General features: G+C 38.3%; 1 protein-coding gene across 1 annotated transcript; it reads left to right on the top strand.

Annotated features, from left to right (window-relative positions):
* The first annotated feature begins 868 nt into the window (after positions 1-868).
* LOC125235876 (probable cytochrome P450 301a1, mitochondrial) lies at positions 869-20,996 on the top strand. Its single transcript, XM_048142498.1, has 8 exons — positions 869-1,451; positions 15,316-15,509; positions 16,887-17,088; positions 17,599-17,761; positions 18,197-18,366; positions 18,653-18,731; positions 19,077-19,274; positions 19,528-20,996. Exons 1-8 carry the CDS (start codon positions 985-987, stop codon positions 19,633-19,635), a joined length of 1,581 nt encoding a protein of 526 aa, XP_047998455.1. The 5' UTR covers positions 869-984; the 3' UTR covers positions 19,636-20,996.
* Positions 20,997-23,121: the final 2,125 nt, after the last annotated feature.

Here is a 23,121-nt window from a genome sequence, read left to right as displayed (position 1 = left end):
TTATATTCAATATTATTTAATTTAATTTATAGACAATATCAAGGAAAACTTTTTGTAGTTTTCTTATATATTTATGTAGTTGTGAATAAAATGTAGTTAGATCTTAAATTTTAACCCATTTTCGGCACCTGTAAACAAAGAGTATATTATATAATGGTTACTTTATGAAGGCTGTAAAAGTTGAGTACCGCGTTTAGGTCACTTTCTTATCGTTACTTAAATGAAGTTAATTTGATTACCGCTGACAATAATCTAATTGACAGATTTAAGTGCTGAAGTAGAAAAAGATAACAGAATAATTTAAAATAGTATTATAAAATATAAAAATACCTATTCCCTACCTCAGATAGAAGAGAAAATTATGATTACAAAATGTAATTTTAAAATATAATAATTATACCTAATATCATTATCTAATGACTAATTTCATTTTATTAGATACAGCCAGCATCAACAGTAGCGGATCCAACAGTCAGTAGGTACCTATAGGTATGTATTTCAAAAATAATTACAATTCCGTAAAAGTACTAGGAACAATGACAAAAGGGTCGGTGGCAAACAACCATACGTCCCCTCACCCCAGTTGTTAGGTAACTAATCCTCTGAAGAGTCTGAGTCAGTAATTTATTTCATTGGTTTTTATCTTATTCCCATTCTCATATAAAGCAACTTTTACTTATATTAAACAAATAATAATATATTAAAGGACACTCACACGGAACAACCAATCCCCTAAAAAGATAAAAAGAACGATTCAACGTCTGCATCGTAAGGCCGAAACTCGGTATGCACGTGTATTTACCATCTCACATTAAAAAAAAGAGAACGGTAAAAAAACGTACACTGCTATCCAGTTTACGAGATAGTCGACCATGACCGGCGCGCGGCGGGCAACGGTACCGCGACCGCGGCGTGCGGCGTGCGGCGAGCGGGCCCGCGGGCCCGAGCTCGCTCAGTCGGCTGCGGACTGCGGCCTTCACCGCCATGGGTCGCTCCTTGCTCAAGACGTGCCACACGTTCGCCACCAACAATGTTCGATACGCGACCACCGGCTGCCCGTTTTCGAAACGGCAGCGCTCCCAAATAGCCCCCACCGCTGAGGTCAGCGAAGAAATTTTCGCCAACGCCAAACCTTACTCTGAGGTGCCGGGGCCTAAACCGATCCCGATTTTAGGGAATACGTGGCGAATGGTGCCCGTGATCGGGCAGTACGATATATCGGAGTTCGCGAAAGTGACGAAGTTGTTCCTGGACAAGTACGGGCGGATCGTGCGGCTGGGCGGGCTGGTCGGGCGGCCGGACCTGCTGTTCGTGTACGACGCGGACGAGATCGAGCGGTTGTACCGGCGGGAGGGCCCGACGCCGTTCCGGCCCGCCATGCCGTGCCTCGTCAAGTACAAGTCGGAGGTCAGGAAGGACTTCTTTGGGGACCTGCCGGGAGTCGTTGGGGTGTAAGTGTTTTTCATCTAATTTTAATTTTAGTTTACTTACTCCTTCTTTTTTATCCTTGTTTCCTCTCTGAATATGAGTGAATATTTCTACATAAATGTATTTTCACCACACCAACTGGTAAAGGCTGTCTTTGCTATTCGAAAACAGATAGCAAAATTGCATTTTATCCACAAGGGGGCAAAGTAATTTCATACAAATTTTAACACGATGTCTTAATCTGGCTGCTAGATTTTACCTATAAATGATGATTACGAATCATAAATATTGAATAAATTGATGGATTTGATTTATTTTGATGTTTTATAGTCAGTATTTTCGTGTTGGTGTGGTGAAAAATGTTGTGTTTCACTCTGTGCCAAAATTTGTTTAAAAACCTTCGTGCCTTGATACCCTCGCAACGCTCAAGATTCCACTTTTTGAATCACTCGCTACGCTCGCGGTTCAATATTGGAGTCTTTCGCTTGTTAAACAACTACTTTGCCCCCTTGTAAAACAAATAACTATTGTACACGGAACTATCCTGGGCAATTTGCTTAAAACTATACTCTTTGTTGTTCGATGGGGAAAGAGTGCCGAAAATGTTACATCCATCAACTACCTACCCAAAGGCAAATACTTACCTATTGGCAACTTGAAATAACATTTTTAAAATAATTAAAAATCATTAAACTTTTCTTCATTCCTACCGAATTCCGTTGTTCAATAGGTAGTTATTACATTATAAACTATTATTTCCCCATGACGACATCACATTAAATACCGTTACTAATGGTGCGCCGCTTCTTAATTTGAAACTTTCACTTTCCGCCCAGCAGACATTTTAAAATGATGACGTACTTAGGTAAGGTTTATTGTTTATTTATTACCGCGGTATAAATCTGCTTCACGATAAATTGCAATGGTCTTCGAAACTAAGGATAAATTAATAAATTGGTCGACTATTTCCTTTCCTTATTAGGTATAAAAATAATGTCCTATAAGGTCACATGGAGACACAGGGTTTTTTGACGGGATATACGAAACATTTTTCATCTTACCCCTTAAGAAAAACATTTGAATCTTATCCCATGTTACCTTACTTATATTATTTATCACATATTACCGTTAGACCATCAGTTTCATCCAATAGCCTCTCAAATAGTCGTTACATGCTGGCGGGTGCTGCCTCTGCGTGCGTCTCATTTTCATTTTCAGTGGTCAAAATGTATTTTTAAATTAAAGGAAAAATGGAAAATTTCACACCTCCGGCAGGACTCGAAATTGCCCCTGTACCTAAAATGAGTAATGATTTATGAATATTCACCTATCATCTCATCATATCTTCCCTTGACACACGTAAGTTGCATCGGCACGCAAGGTGCGGCCATTGAATGAACACTGAAACTAGTTAACTAACTACCTAACTTATTAACATGTGCTAGACCTTGGAAATGATTTAAAGGCCTTTATAAAAAATACTTTAAGGGAAGTTTAGCTTTATTTGATGATGGGTTTCATTGAAATAATGTTTGCTGTGCTTTTATCGCAGACTGTATTTTTTATGGAGGATAATCTCATTTAGTATAAAATAAGAAAAACTTAGAATAAAATTTACGAAATTACTTTCTTCGAACCGTTTTTGAAATAAATATCTATCAAGAGCCATTACCAGTAGGTGTGATAAAAGAGTCACTTCAGAAAATTATGTGTTTGTTAGCTTTGTTTAAACTCATTATATCCCCGTTAAACGAATAAATATACTCGACTCGATACAATGTTGTAAACAAACCTGCATCCACCTCTACACTGGAGGCACTTGATCGCCGGGAAAGTAGTCAGTGGCATGAGAAAGTCGACCGGCGGGTGAAATTGTAGCTTATACATACCATTAACAGATTTATAGAACTACACGATTAACCTATACTCGCCTTTAATATACTTACCGCATACACATATTGATAACTAACACGATCTCCACTCATAATTTTTAGAACTAAACGGGACTTCATCGCCAAAACCCAATCCGACCCAATAACCAAATGGGCCAGATGTAAACGTAATTGCGTTTTCACATTATCCGATCCGATATCGGATGTCGGACCGATATCCCATACATTACAGGCGCCAACTTGGATTTTTTCCATTGAAATCATTCGGACATCCGATATCGGATCAGATAATGTGAAAACGGACTTACGCGGTTAGGTCCCATTTAGTTCTAAAAATTACCACACACGAGTACTTAAAATTAGTTAAATAGTCCTATAGTCTGGCATTGCAACTAGGATCCTAAAAATGGTCTGTAGTTAGTATTAAGATGATCCATGGTTTTTATCTCATGTTTAAAATAAGCTTGCTGTTTTATTTATGGTCACAAATACAAACAAACATAGGTACATAGAACCACGGAAGTAGCATAGAACAAAGAAAAGTCTAAAGTGACGTTTCTTCAAAATTGTAATATTTTTATTTGCTAGAAATGTAGTTCATAAATTAGGTAAGGTTTACTCGGCTAATTCCGAAATTCGGGATATTCCGAAAATTACTAATATCTACTAAACGCGGCTACATAATTTGCTCTGGCAACGCACCCTATGACGTTCAAGTATCTCCCTCCCAGCGTAAGTTGGCTCGAGACGCTAGCGGCGAAACTACGCTTGTGGCGCATCAGATTAGTGAGCGAGTGAAAAATTCCCGCTTTTTTGTCATTCGGAATTAGACGACCATCGCTAACTCTGTACTTTGGTGAGTAAATGAATTGACTGCCTTTGTGTTTGAGAGATTTTCGTATTTTAGCCATTTTAAATCGGCTTAAACTATTCTAGCTTGTATTTTATTACATTTTCAGATTTACCCGAAGTGGGGAATTCCGTGTCACAAAGTGTACCGGAATTACCCGACCTTGTTTTCTCTAAGTAATAGCCAGTGGTTCTCAAACAAACAAAATTAAGTTCTTTTGTTATTCGGATATAACGATTCTAAAATATGTACATTTGCCTTCAGGTCCGTTCGGTGAATTTCAACGAAGCACGTGTGTCATCAACATGGATTGATAAAGGCCTTCCACCTAAGCTTATGTGCATTACTTGCTTTTTTTTAAAGGTTAAAGACTAAGCCTTTAATATGTGGATTTTTATTAAGTAGGTAGGTACATTATCATAAGGCGACCCCTTGGAAACTATTGATGGTGGATATAAATGTGTCATTAAAGTTTGAGTACCACAGATTCCTGATCGGGTAAATCCGAAATAAAAGCTTGATAAACACATGTATAAGTACTCCTATACGCCAAATCGAGTAAAAAGAGCCGGGAGGGTAATTTCAATCAAAAAAGTAATATGTTTCTTATGCAACATACACATAAAACTCGTTTCCAAGTGTATTCGGATTTACCCGAACCAATTCGGAATTGCACCTTTGCAACGAAAAAACAAACTAGATTTGAAATGCTTGTGATTGATGATTTTAAAAATCTTACATTATTTATGAAAAATTCTGTAATCCATTGTTAGGCTATTCCATCTAGTAAGTAATTCACTATTTCCGTCTAAGAACTTTGCTATACTGACTGGTTCATGGAAACACATACCTTATCAACTAGTGCAAAAATCATTCGGAATTACCCTAGTGCACCTTAACATTTTGATATTGACATATCCGATTCATATCGCGGCTAGATCTAATATTTCATGTATATTAAACTTTGAACCGCGGCTTCTCCTTACCGATTTAATCATGATTTAACATCTATTAATATCTAACAAAGATGTGTAAAGCGAGTTAACCAATAAATACTAATTTTGCACCAAACACGAAGCAACGCATAATTATTACGTTCGGTTCATTGTTTTGTTTAGTAACTTTAACAATGAGTAGCTCTTAACAATAGGATACTTGACCCTTTTTAGGGTTCCGTAGTCAACTAGGAACCCTTATAGTTTCGCCATGTCTGTCCGTCCGTCCGTCCGTCCGTCCGTCCGTCCGTCCGCAGATAATCGCAGTAACCGTAAGCACCAGAAAGCTGAAATTGTGTACCAATATGTATATCAATCACGCCAACAAAGTGCAAAAATAAAAAATGGAAAAAAATGTTTTATTAGGGTACCCCCCCCCTACATGTAAAGTGGGGGCTGATATTTTTTTTCATTCCAAGCCCAACGTGTGATATATTTTTGGATAGTTATTTAAAAATGAATAAAGGTTTACTAAGATCGTTTTTTGATAATGTTAATATTTTCGGAAATAATCGCTCCTAAAGGAAAAAAAAGTGCGTCCCCCCCCTCTAACTTTGAACCATATGTTTAAAAAATATGAAAAAAATCACAAAAGTAGAACTTTAAAGACTTTCTAGGAAAATTATTTTCAACTTGATAGGTTCAGTAGTTTTTGAGAAAAATACGGAAAACTACGGAACCCTACACTGAGCGTGGCCCGACACGCTCTTGGCCGGTTTTTTAAAGTCTGTCTTATATGATTAATTACTGTCCAATTAACCGAAATAAAATATTGCCATATTTTAATCATCATCCTCATCATCCTCCTTGCGTTATCCCGGCATTTGCCACGGCTCACGGGAGCTTGAGGGTCCGCTTTGACAACTAATCCCAAGATTTAAGTAGGCACTAGTTTTACGAAAGCGACTGCCATCTGACCTTCTAACCCGAAGGATAACTAGGCCTTATTGGAATTAGTCCGGTTTCCTCACGATGTTTTCCTTCACCGAAAAGCGACTGGCAAATATCAAATGACATTTCGCACATAAGAACCGAAAAACTCATTGGTACGAGGCGGGGTTCGAACCCGCGACCTCAGGATCGAAAGTCGCACGCCTTTGCCGCTAGGCCACCAGCGCATATTGTCATATTTTAATATGACCTAAAAACAGCAAAAAAAATATTTTGAAGTATACTTTTACGTAATTAGGCGAAAACAACACAGTCATGTTACTCTATTATCTGTGCATCAGGGCATTCTAGTCGAAAACAATATTTTCTGACTTTTGCGTATGAGGATAAAGTTCATTATGTCAGTGATTGTTTTGACATGAAGTAAGTTCGAATTCGATGACGTCACTACATCGCTGACAGCGTTTTCAGTGGCCTAAATAATAATAAAAATACTTACACACATTTTTAATCGAAAATCATACACCTTTAATACCTTTGGTTTGACTATTAATTTTTGAATGGGGAAGGAAAGAACAACGAACAAGAGCGGTCAACGCGTCATTGGCATTCTGCAAAGTAAAAACTGGCTAACTTTAAATGCAATAATGCAAATAGTTTCAGTATAATCTGAAAATATGGTTGGTGTTTGAAATTAACTTCAGTTTAAATAATATATTTAAGCATTTAATTCTGGCCTTCACTCCTCGCACGCCGCGCCGCATAATCTTAGATAACTTGTCGGTGTAGCAGAAATGCTGCATCATTGTATGTACTATCAGCTGCAAAAGTGCATGGAGAAATTATGAATAAATTCATTGATAAATTCGCCATGCACTTTTGCAGCTGATAGTACATACAAATACGGAGCTTCTACTATATATGTTACTCGATAGCGTAAACGTTTATCAATGGAAATAGTAACATTACGATAAAAGTGCGAAAAAAAGAAAGTTCGAAACGAGCGGCGACAAATTAAAACACGGCCGAAGGGAGTGTTTTAAATCGACACGAGTTACGAATTTCCTTTTCGCACGTGTCAGTATCAGTAATTTATTGCATGGCTATGGCTATTAATTACAGGGGTAAGGGCACTGCAAATTTATATCCTTAGCCAGCTTACGACGTTTTTTCGTACAGATGGACTACTGAAAAACGTCGTACGATACACGTGTGAAAACGGAATTCGTAACTTGTTTCGATTTAAAACACTCCCTTTATCGGCACTCGTTTCGAATCTCCTCTTTTCCGCACTTGTACTGTAATATACTGCACTAGGTATAGGTATATTTTGTGCACAAACGTCAACTAATGCACATGATCTGATAACAGAGGTAACACTTAGCTAGTCGATGCTAAACATGCTAAATTCGCTGACAGTGACATGCATTGATACCTACTTACCTAGATGTAGTAGATAATATGTAAGTAGGTGCTAGTCGTGTTAGTTTTGGTTTTATCGACTAGTGTCTGTGTAGTTACTAGTTAGCAGGTTTTATTTGCTTTAGGAGATACTTGTGTTAATGATGTTGACATTGGTGATGAGTTTCAAGGTAGTTACTAATAATAAATGAGTCGAGGATGGGCCACGGACTCCTCGGACAATCATTATTTTTCACTTCACCCATTCTGAAAGGGGGTATTTCAAGAAGGGATCAATGTGCCACTTTTATTACCTGCTAGGGCTGTTATAGGAGGGAAGAAAAGTGACGATTTTTGTTTAAATATGTGCACTTTTTTGTATTTTGCAAGACATTATTTAGGTTATTTAAATAATATTTTAAAAAATAATTTAATAATTCCTCATACTCGTAAATACTATAAATAGTGATGTGAAAAGCACTGTGTCATATGGTAGCAAATTTACTTCCATCTTGGAGCTCTTGAATCCCTTACTACGCAAATAAACTTTATGGATACCAAAGTTAGCATAACATTACAATTTATTGAAACCACAACAATTTTACGTCGCTTAATTTGACAATTTTTATGATATTCCTTAACGAATATCATGTTCAGGTTCACGAGGATTAACGGAGTCGTCTTCTTACTAGAGATTATAAACCTAGGTCTCAGTTTAAGTTAAGTTTGTCTTAACGGTAATAGACGCTAATAGCCAGAAGTTTTTTGGCCAAACCAGTGCATTGATGACCAAACGGGTTCTAAAGTTGTTTTCGTGTTTCTTTTCTATTTCGAACAAAGTCTGACCTTTTAATACCTATTGTGATCTTCACTCCTTAAAAATATAGATTCCATGTGCAAATTCATTCGCTTTTACTAAAAAACACCATGTAAAAAACTAAAATAAATTTTGCTTTTGACTGCTCAGAAATCTCAGAATCGTGAGCCAAGCGCACACCAACAATAAACTGTGTTAAAATACCACAACACTGCAGATGGTCAAGTTCTACATAAATGTTACTCGTAGGTAGTTCTGACTGTAAAGTCACTGCACAGAGTGCGTCCATGTCCATACCCAAGGTCAGCGCCAGTCATTGAAAGTGAGTTCTCACAATTTACCTTCGCTAATAGGCTGACTGTTTTGTTTCTTTCGTTGTTATGTTTATGTCAGACCTAGACGAGCATGGTCTTGAAACTAATCAGCATCCGTTGAAGTGTGAGCCACTACGATGAATTTTTGACGTTTTAAAATAGGGGCTTGATAGCCTAAACGTCACGCAAACAGGGTGCATTGGGGTAATTTTGAAAGTCGTCTAATTTTGAAAGTCACATAAAAATCACCATTATTTCCATCATATTTCAAGATTCCCCTTTCGAAATTATCCGAGCATTTCCGTGATTCAAAATTAAACCAATTACTTAGTATTTTTTTGCTCCTCCATGTCGCATCCGTCAACGGCGACCTTTACAACTTTCTCTGATGAGCACGTACTTATATGACTCGCAAAACCGATCTTCGTTTTAAATATTCGGTCGCACTGTGCGCAATAAAGCCCCTTGGTCGTTAATGTATATGCGTAGGACAGTTTAGGGTGAGACTTCCATTGAAGGCGCTTTTAGTTCAGGTTCTCCAGTCGAGCTTCCTCAAAGGCAGCTACACCTTTCCTACTTTACGGCGCCATTCTGATCTCTGAACCGCAAGCTCCTCCCAACGTTTACATGAGATGTTGCAAGCTTTAAGAAGCCGACTCCATACTAGCTGAGCTTTTACCGGGAATTTACTAGTTGTAGGTATATAAGCCGGCGAATTTCCGAACCCTATGCCAGGTCGGACATCAAACTAATGGAGTTACTTCAAATGCCTTAGACAAGTTGAGAGTCTCGAGACAGTGGTTCACGGACCAGCGGTTGATCACTGCCAAGACAAGTGCGTAGGAAGGCCAATGCTCCACAATGTTGTCATCGCGTGCGCAGCCGCGATATGTGGCCCACATGGCAAGCAGGGCGTGGCGAAAGCGTCACCCATCTCGCGTGCTATCGCCGCGCCGTGATCGTGACGAGCACGCATAACTGCCGCCGGCGTAGCTGAAATGACGATCGTTGACGCTAGACGCCGATCGAAAAGCAGTCAGACTCTGTCACGCCATCGCGGAAGAGCGATAGAGATATATAGCTATAACTACAATGTTATCGTAAGCGTGTGTGCATTTGGCTGCGTAAAACGAATTGACAATCGTTGATACCTACGTGGTGTTGGAAACACAGTCTGGCTCTGTCGTGTCACTAGGAAGAGCGATAGGGAGAGCTAGCTTCGATACGCTTACGAAGCGTCAACAATTATAAAATTGGCTACAGGCCCGTTGGACCTATTTGGTGGTAAGAGAGTTGGGTGCGGGGTGACAGTATGTACTTAAACAAGAAGGTAGTGGATTAACGCTTGGTTCTCTTTCTTTAGCCATATTCTTTAATATTAAGAATCGTAAGTATCGTGACCTATTTTTGGCATCATTTTCAAATAAATGTCTCACGTCTCTCTCTCTCTCTCTCTATGAACTAACATAAATATTGCATCTTTGCGGCATTTTGCAAATTTTCCAAAAACTTGATCAGAAAAAATCTATTTAATCATAGACCATATGGTAATAAAAGGTGGAGGATTGAGATCTACAGCCTCTGCTCTCGTAGGTATTGAAACTGATACTGATACTTCGGTCAACTGAAGGACATGGAATCTGATGGCTTTCATTTCAAGAACAACGAACGCTTTAAAATTAACCTTGATTATGTCATCTGCTTATAAAATAAATGTCAAAGAATGCTGACATTTTCTTCATAACGCATTACGTCTTCTGACATCATGAAATCGTTTTAAAAAAATTGGAAAAAACATGTCAGGTTAGTGATAAGTGACAACCCTAGCGACCTTGTAGTAACGGTTTTTTTACCGGTTGCCCTTCTTTATTTGGAGAGATTTTATTCTTCAATGTTTGAATAAGAATAGCACCTTATGAATTTTAAATAAGTGGCGGTACGGTAATGACTAATCAACACTGATTTTGTGGTTTTCCGATTTTCTTTTGTTTAATTATGTGAGAAGAATGTATTTAACTAATTAATGAAACTTAGTTTAAGGTACTATCTGTAAGTATGTATTAATGTAGGGGTACCTATATTCTTATTCAAAATGTACCTACATTTTATTTTAGTGTTTCGAAAAGAGGCACTTTCTTCTCTGATAGGAGGGAGCAAAGTTGCACTTTTCCTTCCGGCTAATAGAGTAGGAGTGCAAATGCAAACGTATGTCGTTAGATGTTAAGTTCTACCAATTTTATCTTTTTTTTTGCAGGATAGTACCTATAATAATTTATTTTATATAATCCTCACTCCGCTAAGACAGTTGCAAAACCGCCGGTTAATCTTAGATGGCCCGACGTTTCGCAACGGCGCCGTAAATGCTGAGGACATTGGCACATGTTGTAGGTATACGGTCGAGAAACTTAATGTAATCAGTATGAGCGTGATACTTATGTACTTTTGGTATTATAGAATTAAATGGGGCGAGAAAACAGGAAAGGAGAAAAAGGAAGAAACAAAAGTTCCTAAAAAATCTTTCTCCCAATAATTAGCACATTCTTGCAATTTTTTTTAATGGAACTGCAAATACTAAACGCAGTTTTTGAAAAAAATATCGTTGATTCGAACCTTAAACGGTATACAATGTATATGTTGTGGGTATACATTCATTACACATAAACTCAGCGTTCCCTTGAGGCAGAGATGTTTCAATCAAGTATTCGAGTCATAAGAATGTGGGAATGATACGTGACTGAAGTGTAAAGAGCAGAATCCTTGTTGAATGAACATGTATGTGTACATGTATTCGAACGGCCTTTTATGTTCAATACCGGCGGCGAACGAGCTTCGCTCATAGTTTGAAAACTCGACAATTCGCGTTTCCAGGGACCTAATACTAAGCTAGATAGATTTTTCACCCCTGAAAACCCCCACATAACAAACAGCGAAATCGTTAGAGCTTTTTCCAAGATCGTTGATAAATAAATGTTCAGATAATCGTTATATAGAACAAGGTGAATTATGGGCATAAGCCCGAATGTCATTAGTGGTAGTTGAAGCGGAATTCAAAATTACATTAATCGTTGATTCGCTCGTGGACACTGCGGGCATGTGAGTACACCATTATTAAGGTTATACCTATTGTATTGCCGCAGGAGTACTCTTTATTATACTATGCCACAGGTGAGCAGTTACTCTAAAATGTATTTTTACTAAATAGGCTTGTGCGACTCTTAACCTTCTTTGTCTTATTCTCTTGTCATGTCAGAATAGGCGTGGTAGAATAGTTTTACGGCCTTTTTAATGTTTCTCGCCATGTTTCTATATTATGTAATACCACAGTATAATAAAGAGTACTATCGTACGATATGATATTACGTTGCGTACACCCAGATTTAAAAGTTGGCCCGAAGAAAGCCTTCATTTGGTCGGTCCATGTGGCTCTTATAATACACAAATAAGAACGATGAATGCTTTGATATAGAGTGAGATAGGTCCGGTACGAGTAGGTATGTAGTGTTTATTCTACGTAACATTTGTTTGAGTATTTGCTGAACACACTTCGCAAGTCAATAGCAGTGTTAGACTTTATGATTGTTATTGACTATGCTTTCGCGACACTGAGAAAATAATCTCGAATTTGGTTAGTAGATCGGATAATGTGAATACACACTTATGTATGCTGTCTTGAAAAGGGCATGCTGGTGGGAATTGAGTGTTTTGCACGTCTAACCATTCCATCTTAGATCTGTTTAGGTACATACTCGTATGTACAGTCGAGTTCATTTATATACACGTACATATAGTTTGTCCGGCGGGCTAAGGCAAAAGAGCCATAAAATTAAGATAATTAGTTAATCAATTTTAGAAATAGCTTAAGTCATTCATTACATGTACAAAAAGCTAACGTAATAATATGTGTTAAGGTTCAATGTCAAATGAACGTCACTAAAATTGTAATAGCAATAAAAAATATTGGAGGGTAGGGTTGCCACTGTGCCACCATCGGGAGTGTCGTACTAGGACCAATGTATGTAGTAGGAAATGTGTTCATTTTAATATGACTATTTGTCAGTAAAAGATAATTCGTGAAGTGAATCAATATATTTTATTGAAACTTACCTATCACTTGACAATTATATGAGGATGGATGGACATAGTTAAACCACGGAACGGGAAAATTCTACTGGAAAATTTGAACACGTGGGAATGTGAAGTCCGGTTAAATTACTTTACACCTATGAATTGCATGGCCACGGCATGTAGTGTATGTAACAAGTATGTTACTTGTACATACTTGCTGAATATATATGAAGACCTATGTGACCTATTATTAGCCTATTATTCCTCAGTATTTAAACTAATTTAGTCCTGAATGAATGTTTGCTTACTATACGCCAGTCTATACAATAGGATTGATATAAAAAATGTTGTGTTATTTTGTTTACTTGTGACAACCCTATACAGGATTAAATTTATTTTGTTCGCCAGACACAATCACTTCTTTCCATCACTTTAACCTTTATGTTTACTGTGTTTCGGGTCAAAACTGTATCCTCCGTATTACAACTTCTTACCTTTTGCAAATAATAATGCTACAATATTATAACGAGTTTTAATAGTTTTATGGCTTTTCTGCCTTACAGAAACGGAACGACATACATACATAATATCACGCCTGTATCCCACAAAGGGGTAGGCGGAGCACATGAACTAGGTACTAAGTTTCAGTGCCACTCTTGGCAAAAAGAGGTTGAAAGAAATCCAAATTGTGACATTGCAGTGGCAGGTTGCCAGCCTCCCGCCTACGCCACAATTTAACACATATCCCACAGTCTCCTACTTCTACGACACCCACGGGAAGAAAGGGGGTGGTGAAATTCACCTTATTGCATAGAGTTAAGGTGAAGAAATGTACACATATTTATGAACTCGACTGTACTTACTTACATATGAAAGTGGTGGGTTCCTTAACTACTTACTGTCAGTTGATGATAAATAAACGTGGAAGCAAATAAATATTATTACACCTTTATACACATGTATTGTAGGTAGGTATATACATATATAAAAACTTCCTAAATTTTAAAGTAGCGTTTACACATAAAATATAAGCCAGGTAACGATAAGGATGTGTCAGTGTTTACAAAACTACAATATCCATGAACACATCTCCATTCAAGTTGTAAGTAATGTATGTTCAACGTGTTAACAAAAGGTACCTTGAAGTACATACCGACGTATATGGAATTTCCGACATGGACAAGTCAAACATATAAATGACCATCACGGGGTGAACGCAAACATCGCTCGACGAATACATAATAAGAAGTTGACTTATAGGTAGGTATATATTTGTCTGTAAGAATACATGGCGTACGGGCACGGCAGATATGGTATCAGTTAAAAAATAATAATAATAATAAAGCCATTTATTCCCACAAAAACATTATAAAATATGCAAAAAAAAAAATAGTATTAAAAAAATTACAATTTAAGATCGGCAAAATAGTCATTTCTGAAATTATACATTTTTAAATAATTTAAAATAAATTAAATTGTTTTATCAATATTTTTTACTAAAAATTTACAACTTTCTCGTATGATACGAGAACTTCGAAAGTGAATAATAAATAAATTAAAATTTAAGCAAATTATTTCCTTTAAATTAGTACAATTATCTAAATTTTTGGAATTATAATATTATACATCGTTTTTGGGACCCAATTTTGGGTAAAAGCCTCCTCCATACATGACCACGATTTTCTATTCTGAGCGAGTCTAGTCCAGGTACCACCGGCGAAGTCTTCGATGTCGTCTCTCCAGCGTCGGCGCGGATGACCCCTGCGGGTTCTGCGGCGCGACTCATAAAAAAATAAGTGCTTTGTAAATACCAACTGTCTTTTATTTAGCAAAGGCACCTAAATCTTCAAGAGTTTATTTTTCACAGCACCATTCCGGGAAGCGGCTTTTTAATCACTGGTGGGAGGGAGAAGAGTGACACCTTTTCTCCCTGCAATAATTCTTACTCCTTACTACGATGATGGTGATGGCGTGTTACAAGGCCGTTTTCACATTATACGATCCGATATCTGATCGGATAATGTATAACGCACATAAGTATTAACGTTATTGTATAGACTCGTGGATCCCACAGTCAAACTGTGTAAACAGTTTTGGGGGACGTTGTATTTATTTTTATGTTCATGTAAGATGCTTATTCAATAAACAATAAACAACAAAAAAAAACTAAATCACACGGTTGCAAAATTATTCTCACTTTTGGTACACTTGAATCATCCACTATTATGCTTCAGTATAAAATTATAAAAATCTTCGTTTCATTCAGGATTTAATAAACGCCCTTGCTTAAAATACACCATTTTGCTCCCAATTGTATTACTTAAGTCGCGCAATATGCCGTCCCGCACTCCTCGCTGGCCCCACAGAATACCAGCGCCGTTGGCAACGCCTAGTCGTGCCAACTGCATTGCTGAGTGGAGACCATTTCAGCTTCACATATTCTTTTCATCTGTTTGTATTGTTTTCTTCTTCTAGATTTTATAATTGTTTCTTTGTACTTTATTTGTTATTATGTAATGCAATAATGTGTGTTGCCTGAATAAACATTATTCTATTCTATTCTATTCTTTGTTTGTGACACAATCTACTATTTTCATCTTTTCGCCCGCTCAGTGAGCTAACTACAACTTTGCCTAACCTTGACCACCCTCCATCGCTCCAGGCACGGCGAGAAATGGCGTCAGTTCCGCTCGAAGGTGCAGCGCCCGATCCTCCAGCCGCAGACGGTGAAGAAGTACGTGGCTCCCATTGAGACCGTCACCGAAGACTTCATCCAGTACATGGAGAACGCCCGGGACGAGCAGGGGGACCTGCCGCATGAGTTCGACAACGACATACATCGCTGGTCTTTGGAATGTGAGTACTTTGAACTCTTGAATCGTTTAACATAGGTTTTTTTTAATTAATTGATGTTGTGAGGGATAAAGTGACACTTTTCTCTTCAAAAGTAACATGTTTTCTTTTTTGATTACAATTGTTTTCAAATATCAAATGAAACAATAAATCTATATAGATTTATTGTTTCATTTGATATTTGCCAGTCGCTTTTCGGTGAAGGAAAACATCGTGAGGAAACCGGACTAATTCCAATATTTTAGTTACCCTTGGGGTTGAAAGGTCAGATGGCAGTCGCTTTCGTAAAACTGGTGCCTACGCCACATCTTGGTATTAGTTGTCAAAGCGGACCTCAGGCTCCCATGAGCCGTGGCAAATGCCGGGATAAACGTAAGGAGGATGTTGGATTGTTTTAGATTTAATGATATAATTTGTCTGGTTGAGGTAACTGGTGACCGAAGAGCTGGCGACTTCCTCGCACAACGTACATATCAGCAATGCGATACAGCGAGGAAATGTCGCCAGTATCTACCAAGGACAATGCCTCAAGAGCCTATTTTAAACATTAGCTAGCTTTTAAGTTTAGTCTTAGTTTCTTATAATTATGTAAATATGTTCATGTAAATAAAGATTGTGTCTTTTGCATAATAATGTTCACATAAGTAAGTAGGTACTACCAGACATAATTATGCAACTCCGTATAGACGGACAAAGTCTAAGAAAAAATCGTACCTCAAAGCTCTAGAGAAAAAGGTACGGTGGCCTAGATGGCGTTACACCTTTGGGGAACGCTCGGCTAGATGGCGCTAATATTAATATTTGACATTTTAACACATATCAAGCTAACAATATGGGCCAAATTGTCAAAACTGTAGGCCTAGCACATGATGGCCGCGGGAGTATGTCGCCGCGAGATAGACTACCCGTCCTTATGTCATTAATACAGTTAGAAGAAGACGTGGCATCTATCTCGCGGCGACATACTCCCGCGGCCATCATGTGCTAGGCCTACTGAGGTTCAAAAGTTTTAAGCTTGTGTCGAGAGATGACAGTCTATTATATGCACTGTGATTACACATTTTACTTTGACAGTAACTCTATAATACTCGATCTTCTTTGGTACTACTTATCAGATGGCAGCAAATTAATCACGACCTTTGGCGTTAACATCTGAATCCCTCACTACGCTCAAGATTCGATTATAAAATCCTTTGCTTCGTTTAGGATTAAATTGTACGCCTCAGCAGTAAATATATAATTTTACACCTTCTATTGTTATTTATGTAACAGGAGCATTTCTAATATGTCAAAAAAATGTGACACACCAACAAGTTTTTTTTTACAATCTCATGACTTACTTTACGCATTAAGTTGATAACAGCGCCATCTACATTCCAGGCATCGGACGAGTGGCACTGGACACGCGGCTCGGCTGCCTGTCCTCCGAGCTGGCCAAAGACTCGCAGCCGCAGCGCATCATAGACGCGGCCAAGTTCGCACTGAGGAACGTCGCGGTGTTGGAGCTCAAGGCGCCCTACTGGCGGTACATACCCACGCCGCTGTGGACCAAATACGTTAACAATATGAACTTCTTTGTCGAGTAAGTGTCTAATTTATATGCCTTTCATAAGCATATGATTCGGTCAAGTTGTGTTGGAATGTATGGGAAATTAAAAAAAAAACCAGCTAAACTTGAATGTAGGTAGTTCATGTATGGTACCTGAGGGTATAGTGCTTTGCGCACACTAGCGCCCCCTACCGCCCCCCTGCCGCAACACACCCTTTTAGCACGAAATAGGTCCTGGTTTACGGGTTTTCTTCATTTTTGTATTAGAGAGAATTAATTCTTATTAAATTTTGAACAAAAAAGGTCATGTGCATTTTTTTGTAGCATACCAAAAAATATTATATTTTATGACCTCTTTTTCCTAAAAATTAAAATGTATACTTTCCGGGGGAGTGGGAGCGGACGCTAGTGTGCGCAAAGCACCTTACCCTAAGGTATTAAACCGCATTTCTTTAAAGGGTACTCTGCTTTGAGAGCAATAAGCACCATTTTACCAGAATTCCTGTGGGAATTGCCTTGACCTCGATTTCATTTCTCTTGCAGGTTATGCTCAAAGTACATAAACGAAGCCCTGGAAAGGCTAAAGACGAAGAAGGTGACTTCGGAGAACGACTTATCCCTGCTGGAGCGAGTGCTGGCCAGCGAGGGCGACCCCAAGATCGCCACCATCATGGCGCTCGACCTCATCCTGGTGGGGATTGACACGGTGAGTTAGCTTTCTTGGCACCTTAGAAAAGCAATACCTATGGTAAACTTCGATTATTAAGTAGAGATGTATAAAAAAGTATTTTATAAATTTGTAAGTAATAATATAAGTTTGTACCTATGTTTGTACTTATAGGGGTCATATCTTGCGAGTTTCATCACTTTCATCTGATCCGTTTTCTGGATTAAGCTAAAAATAAACATACATAATGTGACTATGGCACCATCGAGCTGGTCAGTTAAAAGAGAAAATAGGTGGTGATTGGAACTCTATGAGAAGGCAACATAATTGTGTTTGGGATTTTTACCGATATGAATTATGCCAGAGCAAACAAAAGTACAGTAAGCAATCACAAATGTTTCTTTTTGCCAAAAACCTATCCATGTAATTATTTTCATATCCATTAGTGTTGAAATATATGGGCCTCTATTCCAGATATCGATGGCCGTATGTTCAATCCTGTACCAGGCAGCCACGCGCCTGCCGCAGCAGGAGAAGATGGCGGCCGAGATCGCGCGAGTGTTCCCCGATCCTAGCAAACCTATCAATTATGCTGACCTGGACAAGCTGCACTACACCAAGGCTTTCGTTAGAGAAGTTTTTAGGTATGTTCTAATACCTACTATTTTAGGCGTTATTGTCTAGTATCTAAATTAAATGTCTGTGTAGCGACACTAGCGACAAAATATTTATATCTTTTTAAAAAATAACTTTAAAAAAAGGCCATCAACAATATACCTACCTAATCTAAGCTAATTCTGCACTAAATTGGATAATTTTCTGTTCTTGTAACAGTTCCAGTAAATGCATTTTCAATGTTGTCGAGTTGAGATTTTTTCCTTAAAACATATAAAACAATGTTTCATTGTCTTTTTATTTGTATTTTTGCAGGATGTATTCAACTGTCATCGGCAATGGACGTACTTTGCAAGAAGACGATGTCATTTGCGGATACCATATTCCTAAGGGAGTAAGTATTTCACTTCAATGTCTTCAATCATACTATTCAGGCATACCTACTAATCGGGTAAATAAAGCACAAAACTAAAATATATAAAACTTAAGTACGCAAACAAATGAAATAAAGTTCAAAATCATATGGGAAATATAATCCCCAAATAATAAAGGCTTGAATACCTATTTGTAAAAATAGCAAACTGAATGTTTGGGGATTCACCAACCCCCATATATATCCCTTGTAGTAAGACGTAGCCTTTAACTACCTTCTAGTATCGCAAGACATAAACTTAGCCTCAGGAGCTTGAGGAATTCGTTTTTATCTTGAAACTTACTAATTCGCATCATTAATTTCCAGGTCCAAGTGGTGTTCCCCACCATAGTGACGGGCAACATGGAGCAGTTCGTGTCCAACCCCCTGGAGTTCAAGCCCGAGCGCTGGCTGGAGGGCGACGGGCGGCTGCACTCCTTCGCTTCCCTGCCCTACGGCTTCGGAGCCAGGATCTGCCTCGGCCGGCGCTTCGCGGACCTGGAGATACAAGTGCTGCTGGCCAAGGTACTATTGCAACAAATGTAGCAGATATCTGGAGTTCATCTTTAACTTGATGAAGTTAAAGCCCGAAAGCTGGAAGGAGACGATGTAAGAGCTATTCCTTCACTTTCCTATCTTATAGTTATGGAGCCAGGGTCTGCCTTTTTTGTATGTCAGGAATTTCTTCTCTACAAGTCGCAAGTCTCAACCGATCCTCGTGAAATTTTGTGATCATTTATACTTAATTGTGTAGCTAACAAGTATTATTGTCCTCCAGCTGCTCCGGCGCTACCGGCTGGAGTACCACCACGAGCCGCTGGACTACGCCGTCACGTTCATGTACGCGCCGGAGGGCCCGCTGCGCCTGCGCATGCTCCCGCGGTAGACACCACGCGGATCCAGGGGGCAGGGGGGACAGGGGCCTGGAGCCTGGGCTGCGCACACATCGACCATGTGACTCCCCGAGTACGAAGTACGAAGCTGGATCCGCCCTCGATAGACACTGCCTCCAACTGCAGGACAAATCAAACTATTGCATCAAGTATTCTTTGATTTGTTCTTTAAGTTGTCACATTATAATATGAATAAAATTATAAACTGAAATAGATTCACATTAAAGTATAACCTGGCAAAGAAATATAGAAATTAATAAGTGGAACCATCGTCGTGTCATCCATCATTTTAAATCAATATGTTTGATAAAAGGGGACGACACTATGATGTTGCCATTTTTTATTTTCTAAGTACTCTTTTTCTAATAAACTGTGAAAGCGACCAAGTCGAGTTTGGAATCGTACCCGGGACTTATACTTACGCGGTTAACGTCCTTGCTGTACCACCCCACCGCCAACATACGCCAAATACTTTTCTATTGGATGATCTACTGACGACGTGAAAGACGTTAGACGCGTAATCTCAATACTTAGGTTCGATTTCCGGCTCGGCAACTGGCTGTTAGTAGACCTTATGTACTTGTAATAAGGCTCACGAATGGTTTAGTGTGTTGGTTACCCATACAATTCTAATACTTAAGTTAATGTTAGAGTCATATGTGAGTGTGTTTAGTAAAACGTCCCACTTGGTCGGTTACCATTAAGGCGAGATAAATAAATAAATAACAACTACGCCAGACCGGTCGCAAATTTACTTGTATTTATATGAATAAACTGACAAAGCAGCTTTTTATAGCAATCGACAAAGTGGGACGTTTTCTCACACTCACATATAAGCTGTAAGCTCACAGTTCATCGATGTTCTTAAGAGTTATAAATACCGGAGCGGGCAAATAATACACTTTAGCCTCTAACTTTTTTGAACAGGATACCTGAAATGACTAAATACATATAACTAGGCTAATATAGATACAGAAAAAAGTGCAATAGATCACACGTTGTAGTTTGTAATCATTAGATTACAGTAGATACTTACATACATAGGTATATAATCTTTTTAATAATGATTATAAAAGATCCACCGAATACCGAGCCTTATGTGTTATCAATGTCATCATACCTCTTTTTACGATAACATAGTTATTAACATGAAGAATAAAAAACATTGTGATTATAACCAACCAGATACTACTTATAGGGTTTTCATTTAATTTTTAAAATGTTGACTGTGCGACTTGCACGTTCAATATAATCTATTACATGTGTGTAAAAAACTAGTTATATTTTTTTCATCTTTAAACGTACCTAATAATTTAGAATAAAATTATGTAAATAAAGTTTCTTTTTACAAGTCAATGAACGTGTATTATTAAAAAAAGATCAAGGTAAAATATAATATTTCGAACCTATATTGAATTTAGTTGATACCAAGGATTATTGATATAGGATTTACAATCTTCATACTAAGAATCTTGCCTCGATTTTTTAGCGCCACCTATTAAATATTATCGTAACTAATACATTGATGATGCCTACACTTTTTTTTTTCAAAATGTGTATTGACATGAAATCATGATATTAAAATAAAGAAATATGTCATTTATTCTTATCTTCTAAAAAATAAAAACGCAAAAATATTTGGGGAAAATATGATTTTGGCCACTTTCAGGCTGCAAAACAGTGCCATCTAGTTTTAAGCCAAAAAAGCCCATACATTTCAGGTGTACGTTTTTTTGTATGGGCTTTGTCAGTCCCGTATTATATCGTTCTTGTTGATACTAAACTAACAGGTGTAACTGTAAAGCAAAGAGGATAGAGTATTAAAGAGAGTGACTGTCAAAGTAAAATGTGTAATCACAGTGCATAGACTGCCATCTCTCGACACAAGCTTAAAACATTTGAACCTCAGTTTTGACAATTTGGCCCATATTCTTAGCCCGATATGTTTTAAAATGACAAATATTAATATTAGCGCCATCTAGCCGAGCGTACCCTAAAGGTCTATCGCCATCTAGCTCACCGTACCTTTTTCTGTATGGTTTTGAGGTACGTTTTTTTCTTAGACTTTATCTGTCTATACGAAGTTATATAGGTCTTTGCTGTAAAGTGTCCCTTCTGTAATTTTACTTTATCTATGTGCAAATTAACAAAGCGCTCGCTAGGTGTCGCTGTTTAAGTTGCATAGTACTGCGTATAGATGGCGCTAATAACAAAATTAGATTGAAAGTATTTAGAACTACTAGTCGATAACGCAAGCCAGACTGGTTTAGATATTCCTGGAAAAGTGTTCTCAAGTGTAGAGAAACCGCTTCTTACGAAAGGAAAGGATAGTAGGTACACGTGTACTTAATTACTCTAATGATGTATAAATCTGGTTTCCTTTCCTGAATAGATGTTCTATAAGGCTGCCTTTCAATTGAGGCGAACATTTCTTTTTAGTAATGATGCTGTTCGCAGTGCAGTACACAGAGTAATAAACTAATAACATAGTAAATGATCCAATGAACATAAGTGCCCGTAAAGCATTACAAATACAAATGAATACTAAGACGTAACTTCATCCATATATTTCTCATGAATTTATGAAGTATCACGAGAGCCTTTGGACAGGTCCCATTTACAATATCTCACATATACAATGAGGCGCGTTCCTACGCACACAGTCTAAGCTCGTGTAGGTGAACGCGTACAATGCTTGTATGTGTATGAGTGAGATAGCTATAACAAGTCGACTGAGGCGGTAACTGTGAGGTGACCGAGAGCGGGTGGGTGGCACTTTCAGCGGGGAGCGGGAGAGGCCATACTGTACGACAGGAGGTACTATATATTTATTATACTGTGCCTATATGTAGGTATGATGGAAAATTTCGCTGGCTCGGTGGCTCAGTTGACAGAGCTTTGTAGTACCGAAACAGAGGCCATCATCACTTCAACCCTCATCGAATTTTCCTATATCAAGTAAAAACTTATACTTATGAAATTACTTATGGATGAAAGGTACAAAGGTTGCTCAAAAATATTCTCTTTCTTGACGACCGGTCTGGCCTAGCGCGTAGTGACCCTGCCTGCTGCGCCGCGGTCCCGGGTTCCAATCCCGGTAAGGGCATTTATTTGTGTGATGAGCACAGATATTTGTTCCTGAGTCATGGATGTTTTCTATGTATATAAGTATTTGTATATTATGTGTACCTGCAACACAAGCCATCTTGACACTATCTGTAGGTACCTAATGGAATGTGTTTTAGTAGGTACCTATGTAAGACTGATTGTGGGAGCGTCAAGTTCCGGCTGACAAACCTACAATGGATTGTGTCACTGGCCGACGTCGTGTAACAAGCGGAAGCGATTTGGGGAATTTATACACGACACGAGGTTATTTGGTTAAAAACGATGATTTTTTAATGAGTAAGTATCGCTAACAATACGCAATTAATTAACACAGTTACCAAAACGGCTCCCCAGGCTCCGCGAGGTCCGCT

This window comes from Leguminivora glycinivorella, chromosome 18 (genome assembly GCF_023078275.1).
Source record: "Leguminivora glycinivorella isolate SPB_JAAS2020 chromosome 18, LegGlyc_1.1, whole genome shotgun sequence".
NCBI classification, from domain to species: Eukaryota; Metazoa; Arthropoda; class Insecta; order Lepidoptera; family Tortricidae; genus Leguminivora; species Leguminivora glycinivorella.
This window is presented reverse-complemented; position numbering and strand designations above follow the sequence as displayed.

What these genes read in the sequence shown, in the direction of transcription:
- LOC125235876 (XM_048142498.1), top strand. Translation starts at nt 985, where the DNA reads ATGGGTCGCTCCTTGCTCAAGACGTGCCACACGTTCGCCACCAACAAT. An exon ending in AATATGAACTTCTTTGTCGA is followed by an intron (nt 17,089 to 17,598) that starts GTAAGTGTCTAA and finishes TTTCTCTTGCAG; the next exon opens with GTTATGCTCAAAGTACATAA. An exon ending in TCCTGGTGGGGATTGACACG is followed by an intron (nt 17,762 to 18,196) that starts GTGAGTTAGCTT and finishes CCTCTATTCCAG; the next exon opens with ATATCGATGGCCGTATGTTC.